Source organism: Crinia signifera, chromosome 2, assembly GCF_055691185.1.
Source record: "Crinia signifera chromosome 2, ASM5569118v1, whole genome shotgun sequence".
In the NCBI taxonomy this organism is placed as follows: domain Eukaryota; kingdom Metazoa; phylum Chordata; class Amphibia; order Anura; family Myobatrachidae; genus Crinia; species Crinia signifera.
The window spans coordinates 128,287,292-128,314,445 of record NC_139218.1 but is presented as its reverse complement, the minus strand read 5'-3'; the positions used below and the strand labels follow the sequence as shown (position 1 = coordinate 128,314,445).

Below are 27,154 nucleotides of genomic sequence, written 5' to 3'. Positions count from 1 at the left end.
ATCTACCCCCCTGCAGTGCACATGGTTTTGCCCATTTGAAAAAAACTAAAATTCCCAGTAAGCAGCATTTTGTGAGCAAACTACAGTTTAATCTTCCTGAATTATATATGTCACACTTATCAAGCACTAGCTAAGCCCACTCAAAGCAATAGCTTTGAAAGCTAGTCTACTACCTTGTGATTGCCTCTGTTTCTGTATGTGTGAAAGAGAAAGAGATGTAGTTTCACTCGTTGCCAACAGATGGCAGTGTATCGGTTACACAGGGACACTAGACATATTTATATAAGCTATGCAATGAGAGAAGAGCAGTTTCAGTATATAACATATTCCCGCCTACTCGGGACAGGTACCAAGCGCTTCCAAGTGTAAGAGCCATATAAAACCCATCAATCAAAGTGACATGTGTGACTGCACTGACATTTAAAATATGTATTTCATTTTTCCGTACTTGCTCATCTTTAATAGTCATTTCTGGGGGTGGGGTGGGGGAGGGGGGGATTGCAAGTGTTCTACAATTGCGCCAAGCTATCATATAACTGCATTGTTAGCAGGCTTTCTAGCATCTAATATTTCTGTAGTATCAGTCTTACACGCTCATTCCTTCCTTCCTCTCACTCTTCTGGGCCCACTTGTAGTATCAGGTTTCCCATTGCATGATGATCAGTACACCATGGCAGCTGTCTGTGGTTTTACAATGGTAGCCTTTCCTGCAAAGTACAGCAGCTCAGGCTAAAATGTGGAGGTTTGACAGATTTCAGTCTTCCTTCCCCCTCAGAATCTTTATTCACATGCAAAGAGGAACACAGCACTGAATAAATGAACCCTTTTACCACCCTCAGTTTTCATAAGGGCAATAAGGAGAGACAATCATTTGCATTATGAACTTTACATAATATAACATGTTGAATGCTATCAAGTGTATTGTGTATCATTTTATTATTATTATTTTAACAGTTTCTTATATAGCGCATACATATTCTGCAGCGCTTTACAGAGTATAGTTGAACATTCACATCAGTCTCTACCCCAGTGAACCTTACAATCTATATTTCCTACCACATGTACACGCGCACACAGATATTCTTGGGTTAATTTTGTTGGGAGCCAATTAGCCTACCAGCATATTTTTGGATTGTGGGAGGAAACCGGAGTACCCGGAGGAAACCTACGCAAGCACGGGGAGAATATACAAACTCTGCATGTCTTAGGGCCATGGTGGGAATCGAACCCGTGACCTCAGTGCTGTGAGGCAGTAATGCTAACATTACACCATCCGTACTGCCCTGTACTTTGTGCAGTATCACATTTATCCATAATACATTAATTTCTAATTTACTGAACAAGTGGACAAATAGAATGTGTATATAACATTTACAGGCTGGAACTAAAGAATAATATTTTTACAAAGTTGCCCATTGTGAGTACAAAATGGCTGCAGCGATGTCACAGTTCTGTGACCCAGCCCTCTCTCTTGCTCCAGCCCGCCCACGTCAGCTTCTGTCGGTGTGAGTTACTGGTGTTGCTAGTGCGGACATACAGTAGCCTGCTGACAAATACATATTCCCCAACATGACCAATTCCGGAGGGACAAAATACTCTGTTCCTGGACTTCAGTCTTAATATATGATTTCCATCATCTGTGTTTTTTTTTTCTTAATGAAATGATAACAAAGGTGTTTGGCAAAAATAAGTAAAGAAGGAAGATAGGGACAGAGCATGTTGTCCCTCCTGGAATGCCCATGTTGTGATTTATATGGTCAGACTTGAGGGGAGTGCTGAGGCTAACATAGAGGAAGGCTCTGTGGCTGGCATATTAGATTCTAAGGTCTTTATATTAAGGGGGCTCTGAGGCTGGCAAATTAAGTGGGGTTCTGAGGTTGACATATCGATGAGGTTGGCATATCAAGGGAGCACTGAGACTGGCATTTTGAGGGTGCATGATGTGGCTCTAAGGTGGTATATTAAAGGGGCTCTGAAACTGGCATATTAAGGGTTTGCTCTGGCTAACATGTTAAGGTATTTCTTGTTGGCATTTTAAAGAGGCACTGATGCTGGCATTTCCAGGGGCATGATTGTGCACTGAGACATGAAAGTGGCAGGACAGCGAGCTTTAAGGCTGGCAAATTAATGGGACATGACAGGGCATTGAGTGGCATATATAGGACATACAGTAAGAGGGCATTATGTGTCCTTTTTAGTGACATATTATAAACTAATATCTTTATATAAGCATCTGTGACACATCGAATCAAGACAAACATGAGTGATTAGTTATGAAAACTCTTCTCATTAACTTATTGCCTTTATGATGCATTCCCATTTAGATGAATGCAAGTTTTCAACTACTGTATGTGTGTCAAACACAACAGAATAAGTAATAGACTATGTCATTTACGCAAATATGTACTGTATTTCCACACCAATTAATCTAACTTGCCTTTAAATGCAAATTAAATACATCATTATAATACCAGTGTGTTAGTATGGTTACACACTGGTAGATATATCCGCGGATCAATAGATCTGCCGATATATCTACAGACGGATTGGGAAGCTTGTTCTCCATACACACTGCCTGATCCATCGGGACTGACATCACAAATGGGTGGGAGCATGCCCACTGAGCTGTCATTCACCAGCGGATCCTTGGAACGGCTGGACAGGTGGTTGGCTGATCACCCTTACACACAGCATGATGCCCCGCTATATCTTAAGGTATTACCAGCAGATGAACGATGGGAAGGACGGCTTTCCACAGCGTCCAGCTATGGAAAGTTGTCCACCCCTCAGAAGGGCGAAAATCGCTTAGTGGGCCTGATTCTGGTTCACTCGCAAAAGCAAATTCTCTCTCTAATGGACAAGACCATGTGCACTACAGGGGTGGCTGATGTAACATGTGCAGAGTGAGAAAATTTACTTTTGTGAGTGAACCAGAATCAGGCCCAGTGTGTAACTGCCTTTAGACTGCCAGATAGGCAACAATATAAAACAGCTTGTTATGTTGCTCCCTCCACACTGCACGTACTCGCTGGCGGTGTCTTATCTATATGCTACTGTAGCTCTCCCTTGGCTGCCCCTATCACCTTACCATAACAGATGGCTATAACATCAACATATGTAAGAATACAACAGATACAAGGCATGGAGGCACAATAGCTCATAAAGCCTTTGTCTTTTATCAGTTAGGTGCTTTCTGTGGCAAGGAAAGGATTCAGAAATCATTGTGCTATGCAAAATATTGCGGCTACTGTATGTATAACCCAATTTTAAGAGTATGAAAGAAACATGATGATTGTTTGTGTGCAAGTATATTATACTGAATGTCACTATTGCTAGTACTGTAATAAAAGAGACTAATACATTCCAGTTACATTCCTCAGAGAGATTCTATGTGAACCTTTGTAAGCTTTTAAAAAGAATGAGATTTGGAGATGACTGGAAGGTCAGAAGGATCATCTCTCTGCTCTTACAATGCAATGTGTTCTTATTTAAGGGATACAGCTTTAGCACGCAAGCAGGCAGAGTGTCAGAGCTGTCGGTGGCTGGTGAGCTGAGCCAAACACTCGGAATATATATAGATGGGAGCTGTAGGCGTGAAGAAGATCATAAAACTCCTCAGCAAACAAGTAGATAAAGCTGAAATACATAAATGTTATTAACACTCACTGACGGGATGGCTGACATTAGTCCATTTTGTAGATAATGCACCAGACTCAAGTATAAATTCATCCATTTGTTCTCTGCCACACGGATACTTTGCCATTCCAGATGACAGTAATGCTGACTGTCATTATCCCGTCCCTTCCGATTAAGACGCAGCCAGACAGATTAACCCATTCCACACTGAGCTATACCAATTTTACATGTAATGGTAGCAAGAACATTGAACAAACAAGAATAAAATGATGGCGTGTGGAAATACAGATTATGTCAAAATAATAATATTCTATATGAAAACATTCCCTATAAATATAGTACTCACTATATTGCAAATGTTTGTGCATCCTGTTATGGAAGTGGTTACAATTTACAAATTGCATATATCAATAACTACAAGTAGAAGTTATTGATCAGGCCATACATTCAAATGATGGACTAGGTTCTCATTCTAATGTATGGCCTGATGTCTTGAAAAAGGTCTGAGATATAGACTGAAACGTTGACAGATTACACTACCAACATGCTACAATAAATGTACGATTTTTTCAAAGTATCTTGCGAAATGATTAGTGCCTTCCTTCTCTTCTATATTCATGGGACTTTGTACCTTGGAGCTGAGCACAACCTGGATGTGACAACATTGGATTGAGTGCGGATAACCTGTTCCTAATATATATAATTATTTCCCACATGTATGTAAACAACAACTGAAGTACCAAAAAACCCCTTGATCAATTTCTTGACTGCGCTACAAAGCCACTCTTCTTCACACTATATAACACTAATGTGAGCTTTAACTTTAGTAAAATTCACCAATAGTGGTAAATAAAATAGTACCTGTTAGGCCAGGGCTGGGCTACACCGGCCCTCCAGATGTTAGTGAACTACACATCCCAGGATGCTTTGCATTAGTTTTGCTATGTGGCCTTGCTGAAACTGATGCAAGGCATGCTGGGATGTGTAGTTCATCAACATCTGGAGGGCCGGTGTTGCCCAGCCCTGTGTTAGGCCTTGGAAATTTAAATTTGTCACTATGGGTTTCAAATGCTGCTGATTCTACAACAGTTAGAGGTCTATTTATGTAGACCAATGTTAAGTGAAGGTTTTTTATTCATTGTCAATCAGCAAAGTAGGCAGGGCTGCAGAGTGCTGAATGTGGAATGAGTACTAGAGGGGGTGTGACCAAAGAGGATGCATGGCCAGGCCACTTTTTTTTTGTTTACGTTTTTTTTTTTTTTTTTTATTCTAAGCAGCACTGTTAAAGGGAACAGCAGCTGACCCTGGGGCCTCCATGGGTCACTCTATCAAACTCAGGTGATGGTAACTAGTACCTGCCCTCCATGGAAACTTTCTTCCCAGTACCTGCCTGTGCACTGGATCTGAGATTCCATACGTGGGCTGTCAGTTTCTGATTTAACACCAAATAAATACAAAGTTTAAATTTAAAACGCTAACAACAACTACCCCCCCTCCTTGCCCCCATAAAAAATAAGAATTAAAAACGATGATAGATTTCACTAGGGTGGAGAAAGGGTAGATATGATAAATAGACAAAACTCCCAATGTCTTGGAAGACTCCTGCTCACTGCTTACGTGCTTCCAGCTTCACTGCACACAGGGCAATAGGATTAATGTCCAATTTAGTCACACATGTTGGATCATGACATCCTGATAGATAAGTCGGAAGAGGACTAAATGCACAGGCCAAAAACATCCATTTGTGGCCATTATCTGAGTGCACTTAGAAACGTGTACGTTAATTGTTAGGATAGACATTGATCTGACAAAGGTGCTATTTTTCTGCAATTAACAGTACTCCGTAATGTCAGGTATTATGGTCAGATACTAGCTGCAATATCATTGTGTAATCTATTGTCTGTGCAGTTACTCCATATCATCGGAGAATAGTTCTGTAAGTGAACTGAAAGCATAAAACCATAATAGTAGTACAAGATGATCTAGACAATTATTACGGGTACCTCTGCTGCAAATTCTTTGCTCTGTTCATATTATTATGTATGTTCCATATCACAGATTAAAGATGCACATCCATCCGAGAAGGTGGGAGCTGGGGCACTGAACAGGTTAAGTAGTTTTGACAGCTTCTGAGCCTGAGTGGCAAAAAGCCAGCTGTAATACTCGCTCATCAAAAGCTCAGCATGTGCTGCTCACTTCATTAGGCCACCGCCTCCCTCCTGTCAAGGGGCTAAGTAGGAAGCCAAGTTTTGATAGGCTCAGAGATGAACCTGTAGCCATATGTCAACTGGTCGCCAACCCAGGAATCACAGCCAGTAATGCTGCATTAACTGTGTTACTTGCAGGCATAGGATGGAGCCATGCTCTCTGGTGACATAACAACGCAACCTGTGCAGCCATACTCAGCGGCGCGCCTCCCTCAGCTACAGCTAGTAACTGCAGAAAATAATAAGACAAAAATAGAAAACTGTATCTCTGTGGGTAGTTCTGTACTATACATGGTTTTTTTTCCATAATAGCCCATATGAATCATTGGCCCATTTTCTTTTAATGAGACATTGGGTGAGATTTAATAGGATGAGAGATTCAGAAAGTGAGAGATTTGGGAAGAAATCTCCAGTTTTTTTTAAAGCGGCAATCATTTACACTGCAAAATCAAACTGGTTTTGCAGTGTAAATGATTGCCGCTTTAAAAAAACTGGAGATTTCTTCCCAAATCTTTCACTTTCTGAATCTCTCATCCTATTAAATCTCACCCAATGTGTCTGTCATAATGAATGCAAGGTGGAAACCAATAAGAGAATTTGCAGTGCTATATACGAAACTGTAAATAAATAAAATGTATTTATTATCTTTTATTTTTATGTACTGTAATTCTCTACATGTATTACTCTCTCTTCCCGGCTGCTTCATTATATGTGTCATTAGTGATCTTATTTTGTATTCAAGTATAGTATCTGCTGAATGAACAGTTCATGCACATTAAAATGAATTAAGTTTAGTCTGGGTTATTTCAACCACAATTCTCAGGGACTGTTCCACTGCCCCAAAGAGCCAGGAGTTTTCCTAAGTGCTGCACTGTGTTCCATGCTCATTGCCACACTACCAGTGCAAAGGGCTTTTCAGGGGACGGATTGCTGAGTGTGACGCAGTACTTCTCTGCATGACCCATATCAACATGCTGACTGTCGATATTGTCACTGATGATGCGCTAAATGTCATTTCAGCCCTGTCAACTTCATAACATACCACATCCCCTGGTGGAACACCCAATCCTTCTGGACCTCTTCCCCTAAAGTCACCCACAAAAAAGGTACAAGATGCATTTATTAAGATGCACTTGATCTTTCCACTATGATGTAACGCAAACAAAAACCCCAATGGGGGGGGGGGTGGGGGGCACTCATGTCATGACTGTTGGAGGGTCTATAATTTATTAAAGTGATTCAGTGATAAAATAACAAGACCTGGTACATATATGTATAATCAATATTTTGGCCTTGAGGCATACACACGTAGAGATGTGTGCTAAGTAATTTTGCTAAGCTATTTAGGGTAGGCGGTTTACCTGTGTCCAGATCTCCCATGGGGAGCACATCCACATGCAGAGATTTGTGGTAACCAATTTTGCTAAGTAATTTTGTTTAAGCAAAAAAAAACAGGTAGTGGTTCAGAATTAGAAAATAGCATACATTTGCTCCATGTGTATGCCCCTTTAGTGCATGTTATTTTCTCATATAGCCCTCATACTTGCCTAAGCATAGAAAACAATTGTGACAAGTGCCTGAAGCCAGGACATAATGGCTTGCATAACTTTATTGGTCCACAGAAATGGAAACCACTTGGTGCCAGGTCAGGGGTGTAGGTAAAATAGTCCAGTACCACCCAAAGGTACCACTGTAAAAACTCACCAATCATGTTTCTTTGGCACAGCGTTAGCATTGTACACCTTGTTGGCAATACATTTCAGCTACTGATGTGCATTTTACATGCAGAAATCTGACCAACTATGCATCTCAATGTTTGTCCATCTTATAACTGACATCTGGAGAGTATGGGCGGGATGTACTAAGCATTACCTCTGCAATGCAGTACATCCCAACACGTAATAGTTACATACTGGTGTAAATATCACTATGATGTACAAAGAAATTTGCAACAGAAAGTCCTCCCAAAGGGCCAGATGAACCATGCTTCAAACAGTGAGTGATAAACGACCAGCCAATCAGCTCCTATCTACTGTTACAGGCTGTGATTGAAAATAGACAGTTAGAAGCTGATTGAATTATTGCTCCTGATGAAGACATGCGAACACGTCGAAATGTGTTGAGCCCCACCATTCATCTTGCTCCAGCCAACACCTTGGTGAACTCTTATTACGAATCAGCCTCCCCCACACTTGTGCCTCCAATAAATCTCAACCTCCATCTGCGATGTCTCCAAATATTGGCTTTCAAGACCATCTTGCCTAAACACCCTGAGATAATCTGGATCCACACACTGGGTATTATACCGGAATTATCATCAAATTTTTCTTCAACCAATGAGGTCTCCACATTTGTCCGTCACCATTGGTAACTATAGCTAACATCTTGGCACTCACGATCTACAATTCCTTACACTGGAGCCTACATGCATGTATTGACTGTTTTTTAAATCACTTACCCAGTTCTTACTGTTTTTTTTCTTTTTATTCATAGAGAATTCTCTAAGTGATGTTTTATGTAATAAATGTATTTGTATTTTTATTATAACTTGTAGTTGGTTATTATTCAGTCTAACCCGAGTGCTGTATACCCCTTATTTTTGTCGGAGCTGATTGAATGGTTGTTTAACACCCTCTACTTTATCACTTTTTGAAGCTTGGTGCATTTGGCCCTATGTGAGAAGTCCTTTGCGATAGAAGGACTTCCAGGCTTAGTACCCTGGAGCACTTCTGCTCATGCCCTGCGGGGCTGGTAAGAGGGATCCAATTGGATTGCATTTTGGAGCTTTTTTACATATGAAAAAAATCGATAAAAAGCTCTGCTGAGAGCTGAGCGGCGGTGAATAGCGCATGCGCACAGTGTCTATTTCCCAAGACAGAGGGGCTGGGAGCATGGCCAGCAGCTCTCTGAGTGCTGGCCATGCCTCCACAGTGTGGAAGCAGCTCGTGGCCTTGTAGTAGTGGTGTAATTTCTAGGCCACGCCCCCTGGTCACTAGGCCATGCCCCCTGATTTTGGGCATGCGCCGAAAGCATGCACGGTGGTCACGAACTGTCCATTTCAAAAGTTGGGAGGTATGAACCACCCTTGTATATAAGTTTACCGACCACTGTTTATACTTTCTGTAATTGAATTAAAACATGTGCTGGATCATGATGATAAAACAGTAATAGATGTTGAATAAATGTTGTGATGCAAAGAAAATGATCTGATCTGTTCCACTTTTGAAACTTAATTGTTTCCTCTTTTACAGCACAGTGCTGTTCACAAGACTTGCCAGACATTCATTCTGATATGACTATAGGATATTTATCTATTGTTCCCTATCCGGCCAAACATGACTGACATGTCAAGCCCAGATGTCTCTTTGTTTAGTTCTGTGTGTGTGTGTGTGTGTGTGTGTGTGTGTGTGTGTGTGTGTGTGTGTGTGTGTGTGTGTGTGTGTGTGTGTGCGTGTGTGTGTGTGTGTGTGTGTGTGTGTGAAAAGTTAGGAATAAACCAGATGTGACTGCCGGAAGCTGTAAACCAGTCTAAGAGAGGATGTACACGGGAAAGGCCAGCTGGAGCTGACTGACACCAACTGATGTCTATTCACAGGATGAAATCCCCCCTTAGCTATATTAACACCTTCCCAGCCAGACAGGTTCTTCTAATTACACTTTTGTAGAATTCATTGTTATATGACTGCAAGTAGCATGTCTCACAAATTTTACTATAGCAGGGTTGCCGACCCTCCCGGAATTACCGGGAGTCTCCCGAAAATCGGGTCCCCCCTCCCGGCCCCCCGGAAGGGTGGGCAAACCTCCAGGAATCAGGGGGACCCCCACTGAGCCCCCCGATCGCGGCATTTAAATGCTGCAATCCGCGGGTCTCAGAGGAGGGGGCGGAGCTAAAACGTCACACTCGTGTCATTTTAGCCCCGCCCCCTCCATGGAGATCAGTGATTTCGGGCATTTCCCGAAATGGGGACGGGGCTTAATGACGTCACAGTCAAGCCCTGCCCCCCAAACGGGTAATGAAAGTCTCCTCTCCGGGCTTTTTCCGGAGAGGAGCATTTCAAAGTCGGCAACCCTGTACTATAGTAATGGCATGTGTGCAGGGCACCAGGTCACCACTGTTGTACTCTGAGCAGCAGGTAGTGGAGCAAATAGCATAACTCACATATTTTAACAATGGTGGAAAGGGACAAATAGGTATTCCCCAAATCAGGGGGCATGTCATCGTGGCATACGTTCATGGCACTGCCTTTGAGGCTATGCCCCCATTTTTGCTTCTTTGGGGGCATGTATCTATGAGCTGCTGGAATGCCCCTGTCCCTCTCTCCCAGTGAATAGATTCTGTGAGAATGTGCACAATGTCAATTCACCACTGATGGCTCAAAACTGTCCTTCCCAACCATGGGATACTGCTGCCGGCTAGTGGGATACGGGACAGTCATAAAGAAGTTGGAAAAGTTGGAAGAAACGCAAATGGGTTGATGTATCCAGCAGAGAAAAGAGTGAAGGGGACCAGTCCAGTGGAGACATTGTCCATAGCAACCACTCATCACAAAGCTGATTGGTTTCTGTTCCACTTCTTCACTCTTTTCAGTGCTCAATAGATCATCCCCATATTTCCCAACTAGCATGCAGTTTGGGGCAATGACCCATGGCTCACAAATCAGGATTGTTCTGCTGATATTGGGACAGAAGATTGATATCTAAAAGTATAATTCATCATTCAACATTCATGATGTTCATTACCAAAATATAATAATAATAATAATAATAATAATAATAATAATAATAGTACCTACAATATTATTATTAATAATAATAATAATAATAATATATAAGTAACTATGGCTTATATGAAAATCTTAGGTCCACTACATCTGGAAACAAAAAAAATATCACTATGGGGGAAATTTACTAAAGGAAATTTGTAAAAAATAGGTGTATTTGTATACAGAAATACACTTATTTTTGACATTTACTATCCCGAAAATACGGCAATTCGTATTCGTATTGATAGCACATCACTACGACTACGATTTGCCGTATTTTCGGGATAGTGAATGTCAAAAATAAGTGTATTTCTGGATACAAATACACCTATTTTTTTTTACAAATTTCCTTTAGTAAATTTCCGCCATAATATATGTCAACTTGATATGATGTCATGTCATTTTCCAGAGCACCTTTGTACACCACTTGTTGTTATCCAAAGGTCACAACACATACATTGCAAATATCTTATGATACAAAGAAGCTTCTCTATATATACAAATGAAGAAACAAATACCTAACGTATTGGTGTTACTTTGTTTTACATGACTACTACCACTAATACCGCTTCTGAATACGTGCATGTGTGCGTATAATTCATCTATCCCTCACTCTTACGTGTAAAAGGCAAAACTGTTTAAAAAGAGATAATATAACATACAAACAACTCCTGTAAAGTATTTATGAACTGGTTTATATCCTGAAATAAAGCTCATTGCATCTTAACCGTACACAGTATTAGCCGTACACAGTATTAGTTGTACACAGTATAACCATACAGAGTAGTACTCTGTAATACTTTTATGCAGTTATTATTATACAATGTGATTTTATACAGTATCTATGGCATAATTAAAAACTTTTGACCTTGACTAGAAATGCAGCTAAGATAGGTATTGAGGAACTGTAACATAATTTATTTATTTATTTATTTATTTACAGGTTCTTATATAGCGCAGCAGATTCCGTTGCGCTTTACAATAGTAGACAGTGATAAAACAAACTGGGTAACAACATACAGACTTGGAGGTAGGAGGGCCCTGCTGCAAGCTTACAATCTATAGGGATAAAATAGGGGTTTATAATAATAGGGGTTTGTAAATAATCTGTCCTGTGTTTGGGCGGGTGTGTCTGTTAGGTATTTTTAAGAAAGAGATTCCTTTGCCATGCCACCCAGCATCCAAGTATCAGCTTCCAGTGTTCACACTCATACAATAACTGCCTACGTTTCTCTGCTCTATTTGCTGACATTTTGTTACAATGTTCCCATTTCTAGGTCACTGTGAAACACAAAACCTAGCACCCAAGATTTTCCTATGAACACGTAGACTGAAATGTAACATTCATAAGGCAAAGAATGTGAATTACCAAAGAAGTCGCTTTAATAATTAAAAGGATTCAAGAGATTTATCTTTAAAAGCATTCTAGAAACAGAGACAGAACCTCCTTTTCTGGGAGAAATCCCCATTAGCAGCATCTCTACTGCCCAGCACCCATTCCCAACACAAAGGGGAAACTATATGTTGGGAGGGACATGAAAATAGAAAAACTTAAGTGACTGATTCTAAATAACGCGCAATGCTGAGATACGTGTAAATTTGTGATATGTTGCAGCTACACACGGTCCAATTCTGCTGCAAAACTAGAATGTATTGGGCGTTCCCGAGCAGTCACTTGGAGGTGGCTAAGAAGATGCATAATGATAATACATGAGATGGGAGTGTTATGGGATTTGAGTGGGGTATCGCTTGAGTGGCTGCAAATTCAAATGCTTAATTGCGTACTACATACATTAAGGCCATAGTCCGAGTTAAATTCTTCACCTAGCATGGGGCTGATACTAGTCCTGGTGTAGCTTTCAGTAGTTGCACAAAACACACACAAAGATGGCATTCCATACTTGTACACTATGGGAAGTGCTGATATTAGCATTAGCATAAAGACAAGGATGTGACTGCAGCAAAATACACTAAAGTGCTCGCAGGAACATGTTACTCAAAATCAGCCCTTAAATGTTGTAAAAGAAAAAATCCAACTTTGTTCCTACTTTTTTTAAATTAGTACAGCAAATATATATAGCTGTAGACAGATACCATCTAGGTGGTCATTTATAAAGTGCACACCCAGCCTGACTCATGTTTGGTACTTTGCCCCCTCAAAATAGCCTCCCCTCACAGCAAACAGTTGCTAAATGAGGTGGCTGCCTCCTCTAACGTTTACTTAACTGTCCGATGTGAGGGTCATCTTTATGGTAGAATTACATTAGGAGTGCAGGAAGACATGCAGATCTGCTGGTCCTGGCTACAGACCCAGCGGTGGCAGATGAAGGGGTGAGGCACGGGGGGCTAAACTTTTCTGGCTGCAGGTCACACAGTTTTTGTTACACCACTGGCGTCAGAGGATGGTGATTTCCTTGCATTTTTGCAGGTCTTACAACTGACTTGTGTGACCTCACGGGTCACACAGAAGGTTTATGGTGTTGCAGATGATCCAATACTGCATCCTAGGGGGCTGCTTTGTGCTAATACTGTGCTTTGCACAATGTCTGGGTTTTGCGTCATGATGGTCTGTCCTGATGGTCTACAGAATACTTTAATATTTACAGTATTGAAAGTAGTTCCTCTCTGCCTGGGGCAGGCCCTTCAGCCTCAAGGGTAATTCAAATGTGCATGAGGTCAGGCAAGGTAAAAAAAAACTTTGTGGAAGCTTCCAATTGCATAATTAGTCCTTGAGTGTAAGCAGTTGCCACCAGGATGCTCCAGCAAGTCCTGGTGATTTTTCCTAATATCTTCTAAAATTAACGAACACTTTTTTTCTGTCCTTTAATTAAATAGCTAAAAACACCACGCCTGCACGAAAGACCCCGCTTCGTGGGCTTTTATAATTTTCTCGTCAAGTATTCTTTTCTTATATAGACCCAGTGTGCAAATGCATAAACTTTACTTCTAAGTACAACTTGCTTTTCTTTTTGGTATCAAAAATGGAATTTAAATGAACTCTAATACTGTTTCCTAAAAAATTACTAAATTTAGCCTCATGAATAGATTATATCAAACTACATATTCATCATTGCATGGGTAAATCATGTCTCATTAAGCACATTTGGGCAGAGACACTGCTCTGCACCCCTCTGCATGGTAAGGAATATATGTAGTATGTGCAATGTTTATTCTTATCTTAATATTGGTTAATAAGTCTTCTAAAGCAGCATCTCTTCTGCCTAAGCCAGTGGTTCTGTGGGTCCTGACCTTCTAAGCATGGGGTCGTGGCTCCATGTTGCTGACCATCAGGCTGATGACTTTTCTAATCTCAGGCAGTGATTCAAGGAGTCTGAGAAATCTGTTGAATTGTCTGTTATTTTAGATTCCTCGCATCATGTTGTGCCTCCACAATGCTGCCATGTATGTGATGTCTGCTGACTACACATGTGATGTAATGACCTTCTGGGGTCCTGTCATTATTTTTATTGTCTGATGGGGTCCCAAAGCCAAATAGTTTGAGGACTCCTGGCCTAAGCTATCTATTGCTCCACCACAAAGACACCCATCTTTTGCAATAAGCTTATGTACCTCAGTGGAAATCCAGATGAACATTGGGAAACATAGGAGGGTCTATAGATAGTTTGGGGTATTTTTAAACTCATGTTGAAATACATAGGACATACACATAAACTTTGTACATAAAGGTTGTAATCAGAACAAGTTGTAAGCAACTAAACCTCTGATTAGATTATATTTCCAGTCACTTTATAAGTGACAATTATGTAGGGACAATGATATAGTGAAGGATTATCTGGATGCAAATCATTTTAAGATTATTAATATATGTTGATATGGACAGCTGCAGGTGTTGTTGCCCATCCATCGCAGCATAGACAGCGATGTCCCTGGCTGCAGAGTAAGCCGGCTGCGGGATGCATGTGAGATCTTGTTAGATCTCACGCATGCCCACAGTAGCTGGTCGGGCAGTGAGACATAAGGCATCAGCACTTGGCTAATGTGCAATGCTCTTTAACAGGGATGACCGGAGGGGGAGTTTTCACTCCCCTACTTCTGTGCTGGAGATGTTAATACATCTTGATGATAAGGCTTCCTGCTTCACCTCGGCAAAAAATTGTGTACATTTGAATCCGAAATATGTGCATTGTTAAAATACGCAAGGCACACTGTGCAATCAGGTTCACATTCAACTCGGGTGCCGGATAAGTGACCGACAGTCAGGATTTTGACGGTCTTTTCTCCAACATCGGAATCCCGACTTACACAATGGTTATTTTTTCTCATGGGGGTCCACGACCCCCATAAAGGGAGAATAGAATAGATGGTGAGCGCAGCCAAGCCCACAGTGTGGCAAACACAACGAGCAATGAGGGATTCAATGCGCTTGCCCACTTTCTGGCTCCTGACAGTTGGGATTCCATTGTCGCAGAAACGACCGTTGGAATTTCGACTATCGGGGATTTACACCACATCTTTTAGATCTGCAGCAGCTCCATTGCGCGGTCTGTATCTGAGGCCAAAGATATGGGGGTTAGGCTCAACAGCACCCATAACCTAATAAAAAATGTAAAAAAAATCTATTATAGTTAAAAAAAATCTATAACTTGTATTTGACTTTTTAATGAAATAATTGATATAGTAAATGTTTCCTTAATGTTTCCTTAAAGAGCATTATCTAAGAATGCTAAGATAAGTGATGACTCAATATCTAATAACGAACTGTGCATAAAAGCAAACAGAGCAGCCTCAATTGCCTATGATCAGTCTGTCAAGAACAGGATTTGTAAGAGCTGTGAGAATCAGTCTTTGGCAGGCGTGGTAAGGCTGCATGTAACTGCTCCCCTTAAAATATCTTTATGTAAATTACCACATTCAGAGGTGGTTAATTAAGCCCTTCAGACCCTATGCAAATCCAGCACACGTCTCCACTGCTGTGACTCTGCAGGGCATGTCACAACGTGTTCATCATCTCCGTGCTGAGCCCATGTGCAACAAAGGATGGAGAGCTTGTGATTTATTCAGGGCATCTTAAGTTTAGCTAATTCTCAGATTCATTATGATCATCTTCTGTTCTAAAACGAAATCCCTGTTCCTGTAAACTTTTCTCTGTGTCATAAAAACATGAATATTTCGAATATTATCTGAATACTATTGTGAATAATACATACAGTACTATTCCCAAATGTAAAATACAGAACACCGTAGATCGTTGTGGAGTAATTTTATTATAGACCTGGAGGATTCATTTAAAATCCTAATAAAAATTAAGTTAAATAACAAAAAAAAAAAAATCCTAATTTAAAAATGAAGTATAATAACAAAATACCAATAATAAGTCCACACACCAACAAGCGCTTCATTTTTTTTTTGGGACAGTCCTCTTTTTATTTAACCTTCTTAATGTAGCATATTATTTGGGCCAGGAACAAGGGCCATAGGAGCAGCACATTTGACAGCAGGCGAGGAGAGTGCTATGAGTGCTGACAGACTGAATTCATCCTTGTGATTATTCTCCTGGGGCTGGAGATATGGAGCATATATGACACTGTAATTGGATGGCCTCCTGTCAAATCGGATATTGTAGGCACCATACCCTCCAGCCCGGGCAATATGAATATCTGGCTCAATCTTTTCCATCACACTCTCTGCCTCTCCAGCTATCATTCAAGTGGTGTTGATTAAGTTCTTGTAATAGTGACATTCTGAGAGAGGGGAACTGATATATGGGTGAGGATAGGGGCATATATTATTTTTAATGATGATGAGTGATGTCTTCTTTAACATCCTTTTTAAAGCAACTTATAGATGTTTTAGACCTGGCCACAGGGGCATCTTATTTGAAATATTTGATGTTTATGTTAGAGCCCATGGGGTTTTTAAATCCGTACTCTCAGTAATGTTACAATAAACCAACATGTTCCTTTCCATTAACTGAGCCCATTGAACAGAATGTTCATATCTAATTGATATAGGAAACATCAATGGTTTTCTTCCAATGGCCAAAGTGCTTTTTACGTGAATGGTAGGAAAGCAATGATTACTGATCGGCAGAGGGTTTGGGTTTTGCTTCCTGCAAATCAGATCAAAATACATTTGTGTACAATACGGTGCATAGTGACCATGGGGTATTGTAAAAGAGGTCAAACAAGACAAGTCAGACAGTCATCATATAATAAACAGAGATTATATGCAGAAACAAAGCCCTGCCATTCAATTCAAAGTGTAGGTAAATTTATCAAGCCCTTCATCATGAATGTATACAGAAAGTGCAGTTTCTGGATATCGGGCCTCATTCAGAGGCGGTTGGAGTGACTGTCCCTTAGAAAGCCTCAGCAATAGCGCTGGATGGTAATGCAGCAGGAGGCATCTATTACATGGAGCGGTCTGATCTGCATCCTAGGACCCAGCATTGTATCACTGCAGCTCCCACTGGGCACGCCACCCAACACAAATTACATCTCTGACCAATGACAGAGATCAATGGCCTCTTCCCTCACCCTAAAAGGAAGCTATAAGCCCCACCCTGCACAAACCCCCGCAAAACAGAATCACTGCCAATCCGATGGTAGACTGCATGCTGCATCACAGGACCTGTTGGTGCGCGTACAGAATGGGTCCTGTGCATGTGCAAAGTTCCTATAATCAGTACTTAGTAATCCCATTGATCTAAATAACCCCCAAGTAACAATAGCCCATTGCGCATACTTGCCTACTCTCTCCGATCCTGCAGGAGACACTAGATTTTTGTCTGGTTAGTCCCCTCACCCCTGGAAGAGGGAGCAACCCTCCCGCATCCCACCCACTTCCTAAGGAAGGAGGAAATTAATACAATGACTTTAATTTAAATAAATACTTTTGACATTGCACATGTGCACAGCATCAGTTAACTGTGCTGGTTGGATGCTGTGAGAGAGGGACCATAAGATACTTGTGTATCTCCCACCACAATACAGCTAGAGAGAAACAGATTGCATAAAATTGGTATTTTTTGTAAGTTATCCTCAATCAAGTATATTTTAGAAGGTCTTGGCATCAGGCATCTCTCTAGAGCAGTGGTCTCCAACCTTTTTTGGGTCGGGAGCTACTCGCGACAAAATAAACCGCCCGAAGAGCTACTAAAGTAAAAAAAAATAAAAAATCTGCATAATATCCCAAAAAATGCCCTTTACACATAATGCCACAAACTGTAATGCCCCAAAACATACCTCCCAACACTGGAGGCAGAGGAGAAGAGTCATCTGCGCGTGCCGAAGGCACTCGCCAAAAATTAGAAGGTTCAGCTACTACCGTGGAACTCCTGCGAGGCTACATCCCCCATTTTTTCCACACACACACACACACACACACACACACACGATGCCCATTATACATATGCCCAACAACGTGATACTCCGTTATACAAATGCCCCACACCGGGATGCACCATTATACATATCCCACAGTGATACTCCGTTATACAAATGCCCCACACCGTGATGCACCATTATACATATCCCACAGTGATACTCCATTATACATATGCCACACACCATGATGCTCCATTATACATATGCCACACACCGTGATGCTCCATTATACATATGCCACACACCGTGATGCCCATTATACATATGCCGCACACCGTGATGCCCATTATACATATGCCGCACACCGTGATGCCCATTATACATATGCCGCACACCGTGATGCCCATTATACATATGCCGCACACCGTGATGCTCCATTATACATATGCCACACCGTGATGCACCATTATACATATGCCACACACCGTGATGCACCATTATACATATGACACACACCGTGATGCACCATTATACATATGCCACACACCGTGATGCCGATTATGCCTATGACCCATAACGTGAAGCTCCTTTATACATATGCCCCACACCTTGATGCTCATTAAACATGTGCCACACAAATGATGCCCATTACACATATTGCACACAATGTCCCACAGTTAGGCTTCTAATAAAAAAATGTAAATTACCTGCTTGCTGTCAGGGGTTGAATTTTGTTGCCAGGGGTTAATGCTCATTGACAAGGGGGTCACTGCTTGCCCCCTCCACTATGCCCGTCTTCACATGGGCATAATAAATGAATAATTGCTGCTGGTGCTCAGCTCCGTCATCACCCTGCTGGCAATTAGCGTTCTTCCCCCCCACAGCCCCCACCATGCTAGAAGTCATATTTGACTTCTAGCCTGCTGCCTCCGTCATCACCCTGCTGGCATTTAGCGTTCTTCCCCTCCACAGCCCCCACCATGCTAGAAGTCATATTTGACTTCTAACCTATGACAGGGAGGGAACACAGAGCTGCGCTGCTGCAGCGTTACCCGGAAGTGCCGGGAGCGCTTAGCGCGGTGCTCCCTGTCAGACGCTAGAGGTCAAATATGACTTCTAGCGCCTGTGTGCTGTCTCTGGTCCCCGCGGACTACAGCGGGGCAAGGCGGCGGCTATAGCGGCGGCTATAGCGCCGCAAGCCAGCGGCAACAACGGGCGGGCGGACTGGGCAGGGCAGGCAGCAGTGGTCGAGCCACCCGTTTCGCTCAGGCGAGCTACCGGTAGCTCGCGAGCGACGGGTTGGCGACCACTGCTCTAGAGTATGTCCTGGCTGGATATGGATAATGTGGTACTAGGGCCAGATTAAGGGCATAAGGGGCCTGTAGCTGAAAATGTTCAAGGTCCTATTATGAAAAGTGGAGGAGGTGAGGCCATGTAGGCATTTAGAACCCAAACACTAGAAGCCGCAGTTTCTCCCTAAATATATAAAACTATTAAATTTCCATAAATGTGTAAAATAAGCATTTTATGATTTTTGATTTATGGCCAACCCTATGGCCAGCTGGTGTCTGTCTGGTGATCATCATGCTGTCATGATGGTTGGACTATTTTATGTGGAATATTTTTCATGCACGCAAACCATAATCTCTGAGAAACAGCCGCTGGAGTCACAATAACACATGGCATTAGGAATTTATCCCGGATCCCATGTGTTGTTGTGTAATCCCAGGTTCTCATTGTTGCTGAGATACGTATGCACTTGCACGTGCATTACAGCAGTAACTAGGTGTGCCTGGGTGCGACTATTTGCCCCCGTGACTCGATAATGTACTGTCTATGGGCCGAGGGTGCGAATATACGCACAATGTCATCATATTCGTGCACAGGAGGGTGTGCCGCTATTGGACATCCCCTCTCTATCACATTATGGACTACCACCTCCACCCCTTGCTCTGGGACATAGACTGCTCACCTGGCCTAGCCAGGGGGGAGGAGTACATTACGTGGCGGATGGGTATGTCTCATAGCGGCACACATATTTGTTGCCCACTTACATGTACAGGACCTACAGCATTCTAATAGACACAATAGATAAGAGTGGCTACATTCTACATTTGTAGTATAAAGTCACAGATAAAACATAACGAGAATTAATTGTCGGCCCAGTCTTGCCTTTTAACACAGACTGCTCACTTTTGCTTCCATAGTGCTACTTTTTACCTTTTATCATTTAGTTCATACTGTACTAGATACTTAGGATTACGGTTTTGGCGCTTCTAGGTCACAAAGGGGCTTATTTAAGAAGGATTGCATATACAATGCGATCTGGGCAGAATCTTACTGCCCAGGATTAGCTTCCTGCACACAGGGACAGGGCCCATCCGATATGCTCAGCAAGGTGCCAGGGAGGTCCTACGCATGTGCAGTCAGTTCATCTGTCCCCTATAACTGACCTCACTCTTACCGGCTGTGTAGTAATAGCCTATACAATAGGCTACCACCATCTCGGACAGCATCACAGCCCCTGATGCGGCTGCTGGTGGAGCAGGAGGGATCGCAGCAGGGATTGGAGATTCCTGCTGTGGTCCCTCTATGATACATTTTCGGGGTACTTAATATTTGCTGCTAACCACTGAAATTTTGTGTTTTGGGGGATTTAGCTGCAAAGATTATATGATAAAAAGTCCCCAAATTGTGTGTGGTTTACTGTAGGGTTATGTGGACACATCTGTAAATTACAGTAGAGAATGCTGTTCTTACTGATGCTCTCAGCTGGCAGTAATAGGAAAAACTGACACGGACAAAGATTATCTATCCGACACATTTTCTATTATTTAATATTAAATTCCACACAGATATGAAGTATTTTGTCTTATGTTTACAACAGGGTTGCCGACGGGAGTATTCCACTTTTTGATCTTTTCTCCCAATATATTGGATCCTCCGGACTTTTTAGCCTGCCTGGCAAAAAACAGTGACTGCGCATGCTCAAGTCACGAAGTGCAGGGGTGGCCGGTGACCTCGCAGCTGTCCTATTAACTGCCGGCTGGGGTTCTGTGGGACCGGACCTGGTCATAGCCCTGGCAGTGGCCATAGCGGCAGCGCAGCACGGGCGGCCTTGGGAGCAGGAGCAGCACCGGGAGCGGCACGAGCAGCAGAAGGTTGCACCGCACATGAGATGGTAAGCTAGCAGCTGGCTGCTTTGGTGCTCCCCTCCTGCTTCTCTTTCTCTGCTTCCCGCTGTTTTCTTTAATAGGGTTCATCAGGCTGTCTTTAACCCCCCCAGGCTGCCCCCTCCCCACCCCCCACTGCAGACCCCCATCCCTTTATTTCATAAAAATTGTTCCCCCCCCCCTCCCCACAGCTTTATAACATTTTCATGAAGCAGTAGGGAGGGGGAAGAGCAGGGCTGGCAATACCGGCCCTCCAGATGTTAGTGAACTACACATCCCAAGATGCTTTACATTAGATTTGCTATGTGGCCATGCTGAAACTGATGCAAGGCATGCTGGGATGTGTAGTTCATCAACATCTGGGGGGGCCGGTGTTGCCCAGCCCTGGGGAAGAGGAACAATAATGAGGGTGCAATAATGAGGGTGCAGGAGAACAGGAACAATTCTTTTTATAAAGCTGCAGCAGCGTGGAGGAAGGGAGGGAAGAGGATTTCAAATTTGAAAGATGTAGTGCTACAGTACACTCTAAAATGTAATTTGGATAGCTCTGGACACGTGCTGTAAATGGGGTGGGGCGGAGCTATCCAAATTACATTAGAGAGCTCCCACACACCCTATTTCCTGTAACTAGCTGTCCTCTCCCGCAAAGGGCAGCGGAGAATACGGCTATGGTTTACAAATACAGTCCACATACCAACAACAAATGCAAAAAATTGATGACCAATCAATGACATAAACGGTCAACTTTCACTATCGTAAAAAGGTAATAAATCATTTCATACACAAGGATAGCTACGATGATATGCTTAGCTGTTTCAGGGGGCACTTTACTATTGCCTGGAAAACAGCATGTTTCAAAAATGCTCTCATTTTCCCAGAGTATAAAAATGGACACAAATTATTCATTATCTTCTAGAAGGTAATAAATAATTAAGTAGAATCTGATCGGTTGCTATGGGCAACACCCCATCTTCAATAGAACTCCCGTCTTAGTAAATGTACCCCAATTTGTCTGATGTAAATGTAATGTAGGAATGCTATGATGCCGCAGTTGTTGTGTTTCATCAGGAAGGGCGTGGACTGTTCTGGCAGTGTGTGTTTAGTTTTCTCATTAGTATAGAGCTCTTTCATCCATCCCAGAGCAGAACAGGTGCATGACTGGGTGGAAGTCTAAACATAGACACCTCAAGCCCTTTCCCACAATCTTTGAATTGTGGGAAATTCATTGTTGACTCTTAAGGTAAACTTTTCTCTTTTCACTTGTGCAATATTCACTCTACTGATGTGTGTGTGTATGTACTGTTTACCCAGAGAGGCTCCCGAAAATTGGGTATCCCAGATACTGCCCCCCCCCCGCCCCCCCACCCCCCCTGCATCTCCCCCACAGCAGCATTAATTTCACATGATTCACGGCTTTTCATGGGAGGGGGTAGGGCTAAACATACAAATCGCACCATTTCGCCCCATCCCTTCCTCGAAGACCTGTGAATTGCGGGATTTGTAGTACTGGGGGTGGGGCTTGATGACATCGACATCAGGCTCCACCCCCTGAAGTGCTGCTGACAGACTATTCTCGGGGCTTCTCCCAGAGAGGATACCTTTTTTATGTGAGCCAACATATTCTTCACTTAGGGGGAGATTCTCTAAGCGAAAAATGCGGTAAAAACCCCGTTATCGGGGTTTTTATCGCATTTTGGGATGCTGTAAGCATCCCCCGCCGGGTTACCGCAGCGGGGGGCATCGCCAGAAAAATCTGGCGATGCCCCATAGAAGCCAATGGGCTTCTACCACAACCCTCTGCCGCCCCGCAACGACCCCCTGCCGCCCCGCATCACCCCCTCACCTGTGTCCGGGCAGCACAGAGCTGTGCTGCCCGGACCTGTGACCTCCTCCCTGCACTGATCCTCTTCCGGGTGCAGGGAGGAGGAGAGCCCGGTGCAGCAGCACCGGGTGTGGGAGGGAGGGGGGAGCCGCCGGGACCTGCTGGGACCCGGCGACTCTCACCGCAAAGGACAGCTCTTAACGCAAGAGCTGTCCTTTGCCTTAATTATCGCATATGTTACAACATATGCGATAATTAAATATGTGATGGGCGGCGAAGGGGGGCGGAGATTCTTAGAGAATCTCCCTCTTAGTCTTATCCTCTAACATTTGTTTTCTCTTCACAGTGACTTTCTAAGGGAAACACTTTTGCAAATAAAATAGCTTCACACTAAAGGCCCATACACACACTGGGTGATTTTGAGCTGAAAGCAGCTCCATTTTGTCCGTTAAGCTGCTTTTAGCTTAAAAGCTGCCCAGTGTGTACGGGCCACTACCAGCAGGTGAGCGATGGGGTGGTCGGCTTTTCATAGCGCCCGGCTATGGAAAGTCAACCACCCCTGGGAAAATCGGGTAACCGGGCAAAAATCGATTAGTGTGTATGTACTGATCGATTTTCAGCCCAGCAATTTTCCACATCATCTCTATCTATACACACTGGGCAAATTACCCAGTGTGTGTGTATGGACCTTAACCGTAAGATCATTTTCAGTCCACTGTCGTATTCTAGTTATAATGGCCTTGAGAAACACTCAGTTGTAAAGCTACGGACAGGAAATGTTGACCTTGTGGCGGATTCATTCCAATAATGGACATTTAGGGTTATTTCAATTCAAGGTGATGGCCGCAAGGGGCTTCTGCGCCCAGTAACATTGTTTAGAACCTCTTGCACCCCACAGACGTGTGCAGAAAGAATTACAACACTTGGCTGACATTGTATACTGGGTTGTGTGCAGTTTAATCGGGTATGGGTCATAGGTCGACACAGGAAATAGATTGACATGGCTTAGGTTGACAGAGTCGGAAGGTCGACATAAGTATTAGGTCAACAATGGGAAGGTCAAAAGGTCGACATGGGGTTTCATGTTTGATTTTGTGTCCCGAATTTTGACGCAAGTCTACATGGCACCGTATCAGTGTAGCACGCCCCCTCGCTGCGCTCGCCATGCTTCAGATACGGTGCCTTGCTACACTCGGCACACTATTATATTCTCCCTCCATGCCGTAGTGGATGGCAGGGTATGAAATACCGCCTGTTTTGCGAAAAAAAATGAAAAACTCATGTCGATCTTTTTGACAGGCGACCTTCCCATTGTGCTTGTATCAACCTGCCAACCTTAGCCATGTCGACCTTTTGCATGTGTCGACCTAAGCCCTGCCAACCTTTAGTGGTCAACCTAATGTACAGTATGTCAATCATCATAGTTTCTACCTAGCGACCGTATCCTGTTGAACCAGTACAATGCAATGAACTGAATCCTCTCCATTAGAAAGGATGCAGTTATAGACCAGGAATACTGTAGGTATACTGGGCCAGATGCACTAAGCTTGAAAAGTGATAAAATGGAGAGTGATAAACAACCAACCAATCAGCTCCTGCCTGCCATGTCACAGGCTGTGTTTGAAAAATGTCAGGCAGGAGCGGATTGGCTGTCTGTTTATCACTCTCCATTTTATCACTTTTCAAGCTTAGTGCATCTGGCCCACTGTGTGAAGAATATCATACAAAAGGGACATGATTCATCATCATGAATGTAAGAGAAAATACACTTTTTTTTGCTTCCATTTGTAAAATCCAAGTATCAGGGAAATGCATTGCACGGGTAATGCAGGATACACCACAGCTGCGTTAATACTGTCCTCATACACTAGTAGCTTCATTTATTAAACTTCGACAAATCTGATATTTTCTTTGATGAAAAGTGTCATTAAAGTTATTAGTAATTATATTCCATATTACATAACTATTCAGTGTCCACATTCAGAGCCCACTGGCACTTACCTAGAGAATGAACCTCTTCACTGGTGAATGAACCCAAAAACCCTTGCAGCATACTGTGTTGCTTAATCTCCTGCATGTGGTACACAAATCATAACCTGTGTGTTGTGCATAAATGAGCATGTTCCCAACCATGAATGAATTATTTAATAGTTCAGAGACCATCTGTTTGTTTCACTTACATTAAAGTGACCAAAGTCTAAGCAACCAGTAAACACCTGTTTTGTTGCCCAGGAAAGCTCCTTGTAGCCATTCTCCTCATGCTAAGTATAGCTACTGTAGGATCCGGAATATGTTATGTTTGTGCAGAAACTTCAGTTACTTGTGTAGATCTCTGGGATATATACCAGCCCCATATACGTCACTCTGCTTATCAACCCATGTGCATTTATATGCCACGCAAGAGCGTGGCAAAAATACCTGATACCCCATAATGTCCATTCATCTGATTGTATAACAAAGGGGTGCTGTCACATATATTTTAGACAAATCCATGAAAGTGCATTTATAAATGATACATGATGAGAGAGAGAGAGAGAGAGAGAGAGAGAGAGAGAGAGAGAGAGAGAGAGAATGAATTAGTAAATTAATACAGGCAAGTGATTTCTTACCAGCTCCTGCTTCAGCTTGCGGATGTACTGGTCCATACTCTTCATCAGAGTGATCAGCAGTGAGAGCCCATTTACAAGTCTTTGAGGACAACCGGCATTTGTTTTTACTCAGTTCTCCAGCATTTTATCACATCCAGCCAAGTTCCAGCTCAGATCTTATCAGGAGGAGTCATTTACCAGGCTAATACTAGTTGCAGGATGTATGTAGGATGTGTTCGAAATCATTGAAGGTCCATTTAATAATGTCCCCTGATCCTCTTTCTTAGTCCCTCTGCTTATAATACATGTGCTAGTACTGCACGCGAGATTCCCGGCTCCCTGGTAGCTCTATGGATCAGAGTAGTGTACTTCACACGCTGCTTTCTAAACATACAATTTCCCAGAGCAGTGAGAGATGTGCAGGGATAGCTGCTGCTCTCAGCAGCCAATAGCAGCCCATCCCTCCTGATGTCAGACAAGCCCTACTGATGCCTACAGAGGCTGCTGATTATTAACATCTAGCCCACAAGAGGGGGTTGCTAAAAGCAGGTTGTTTGACTCTTCTATATCAAGGCTACTGTCATGTGCCTGCTTCCCTGACTTGTAAATGCTTCACCTCTGCCCTAACTGCTTAAGTGCTGGCAAATATACAATCCGACAGAGAGAATGAAGAAAGTACATCATTTACATTCAGCATTAATTACAGCAGATTAACAAGAAACATTTTAAACAGACACAATATATTTAGTCGTTTCATTAGCACATGATGTATCTCCTTTTACTATTATTGGAATTTATCAGTGAAGCATGTTATGGGAATAGAAATAATATCACTGGTTATGTAAGAATTTTTTTCACTAAGTCAAACCAGGATTGTCTTTGTTTAAACATAAATGTACAATTGTACTGTAAATAGTTCACTACTGATATCTCCATCACTATTGACAACTCGACAATCTACCCTACCCCACAAGCTCGTTGCCTAGGGGTCATCCTCAACTCAAGTTGAGTCACTCAACTGTCCTTTGTTCCCCACATTCAATCTGTCACCAAATCATGTTACATGCATCTAAAAAAACATATCCAAAATACAACCGTATCTCACACAAGTCACTACTAAATCTCTAATCCATGCACTCATTATATCCCGCATTGATTATTTTAACAGTCTCCTAACTGGTCTTTCCAAGAACAGACTCTTACCACTGCAATCCATTCAAAATGCTGCTGCTAGGCTGATCTTCCTAGCAAGACGCTCATTGTCTGCTGATCCGCTCTGCCAGTCCCTCCATTGGTTACCTGTGTTTGACTGTATTATTTATTTATTACCAGTTTCTTATATAGCGCATACATATTCCACAGCGCTTTACAGAGAATATTTGAACATTCACATCAGTCCCTGCCCCATTGGAGCTTACAATCTATATTCCCTACCACATGTACATGCACACACAGACATTCTAGGGTTAATTTTTGTTGGGAGCCAATTAACCTACCAGTATATGTTTGGATTGTGAGAGGAAACTGGAGTAACTGGAGGAAACCCACACAAGCACAGGGAGAAAATACAAACTCTGCACAGTTAGGGCCATGGTGGGAATCGAACCCATGACCTCAGTGCTGTGAGGCAGTAATGCTAACATTACACCACCCGTACTGCCCCATAAAACCCTTCTGCT

At 42.6% G+C, this 27,154-nt stretch overlaps 1 protein-coding gene across 2 annotated transcripts in view; it reads right to left on the bottom strand.

Moving 5' to 3' along the window:
* INKA2 (inka box actin regulator 2) overlaps positions 1-25,987 on the bottom strand; it is a 31,959-nt gene extending 5,972 nt beyond the window's left edge. Inside the window, exon 1 of one of the 2 annotated variants that reach the window (XM_083172802.1) lies at positions 25,497-25,987. In XM_083172802.1, coding sequence (XP_083028928.1) covers positions 25,497-25,541 — 45 coding nt within the window. In that variant the 5' untranslated portion in view covers positions 25,542-25,987. Of the gene's footprint in view, positions 1-3,666; positions 3,791-25,496 lie in introns of those variants that run through there. The other variant, XM_083172801.1, reaches the window with a different exon arrangement.
* Positions 25,988-27,154: the final 1,167 nt, after the last annotated feature.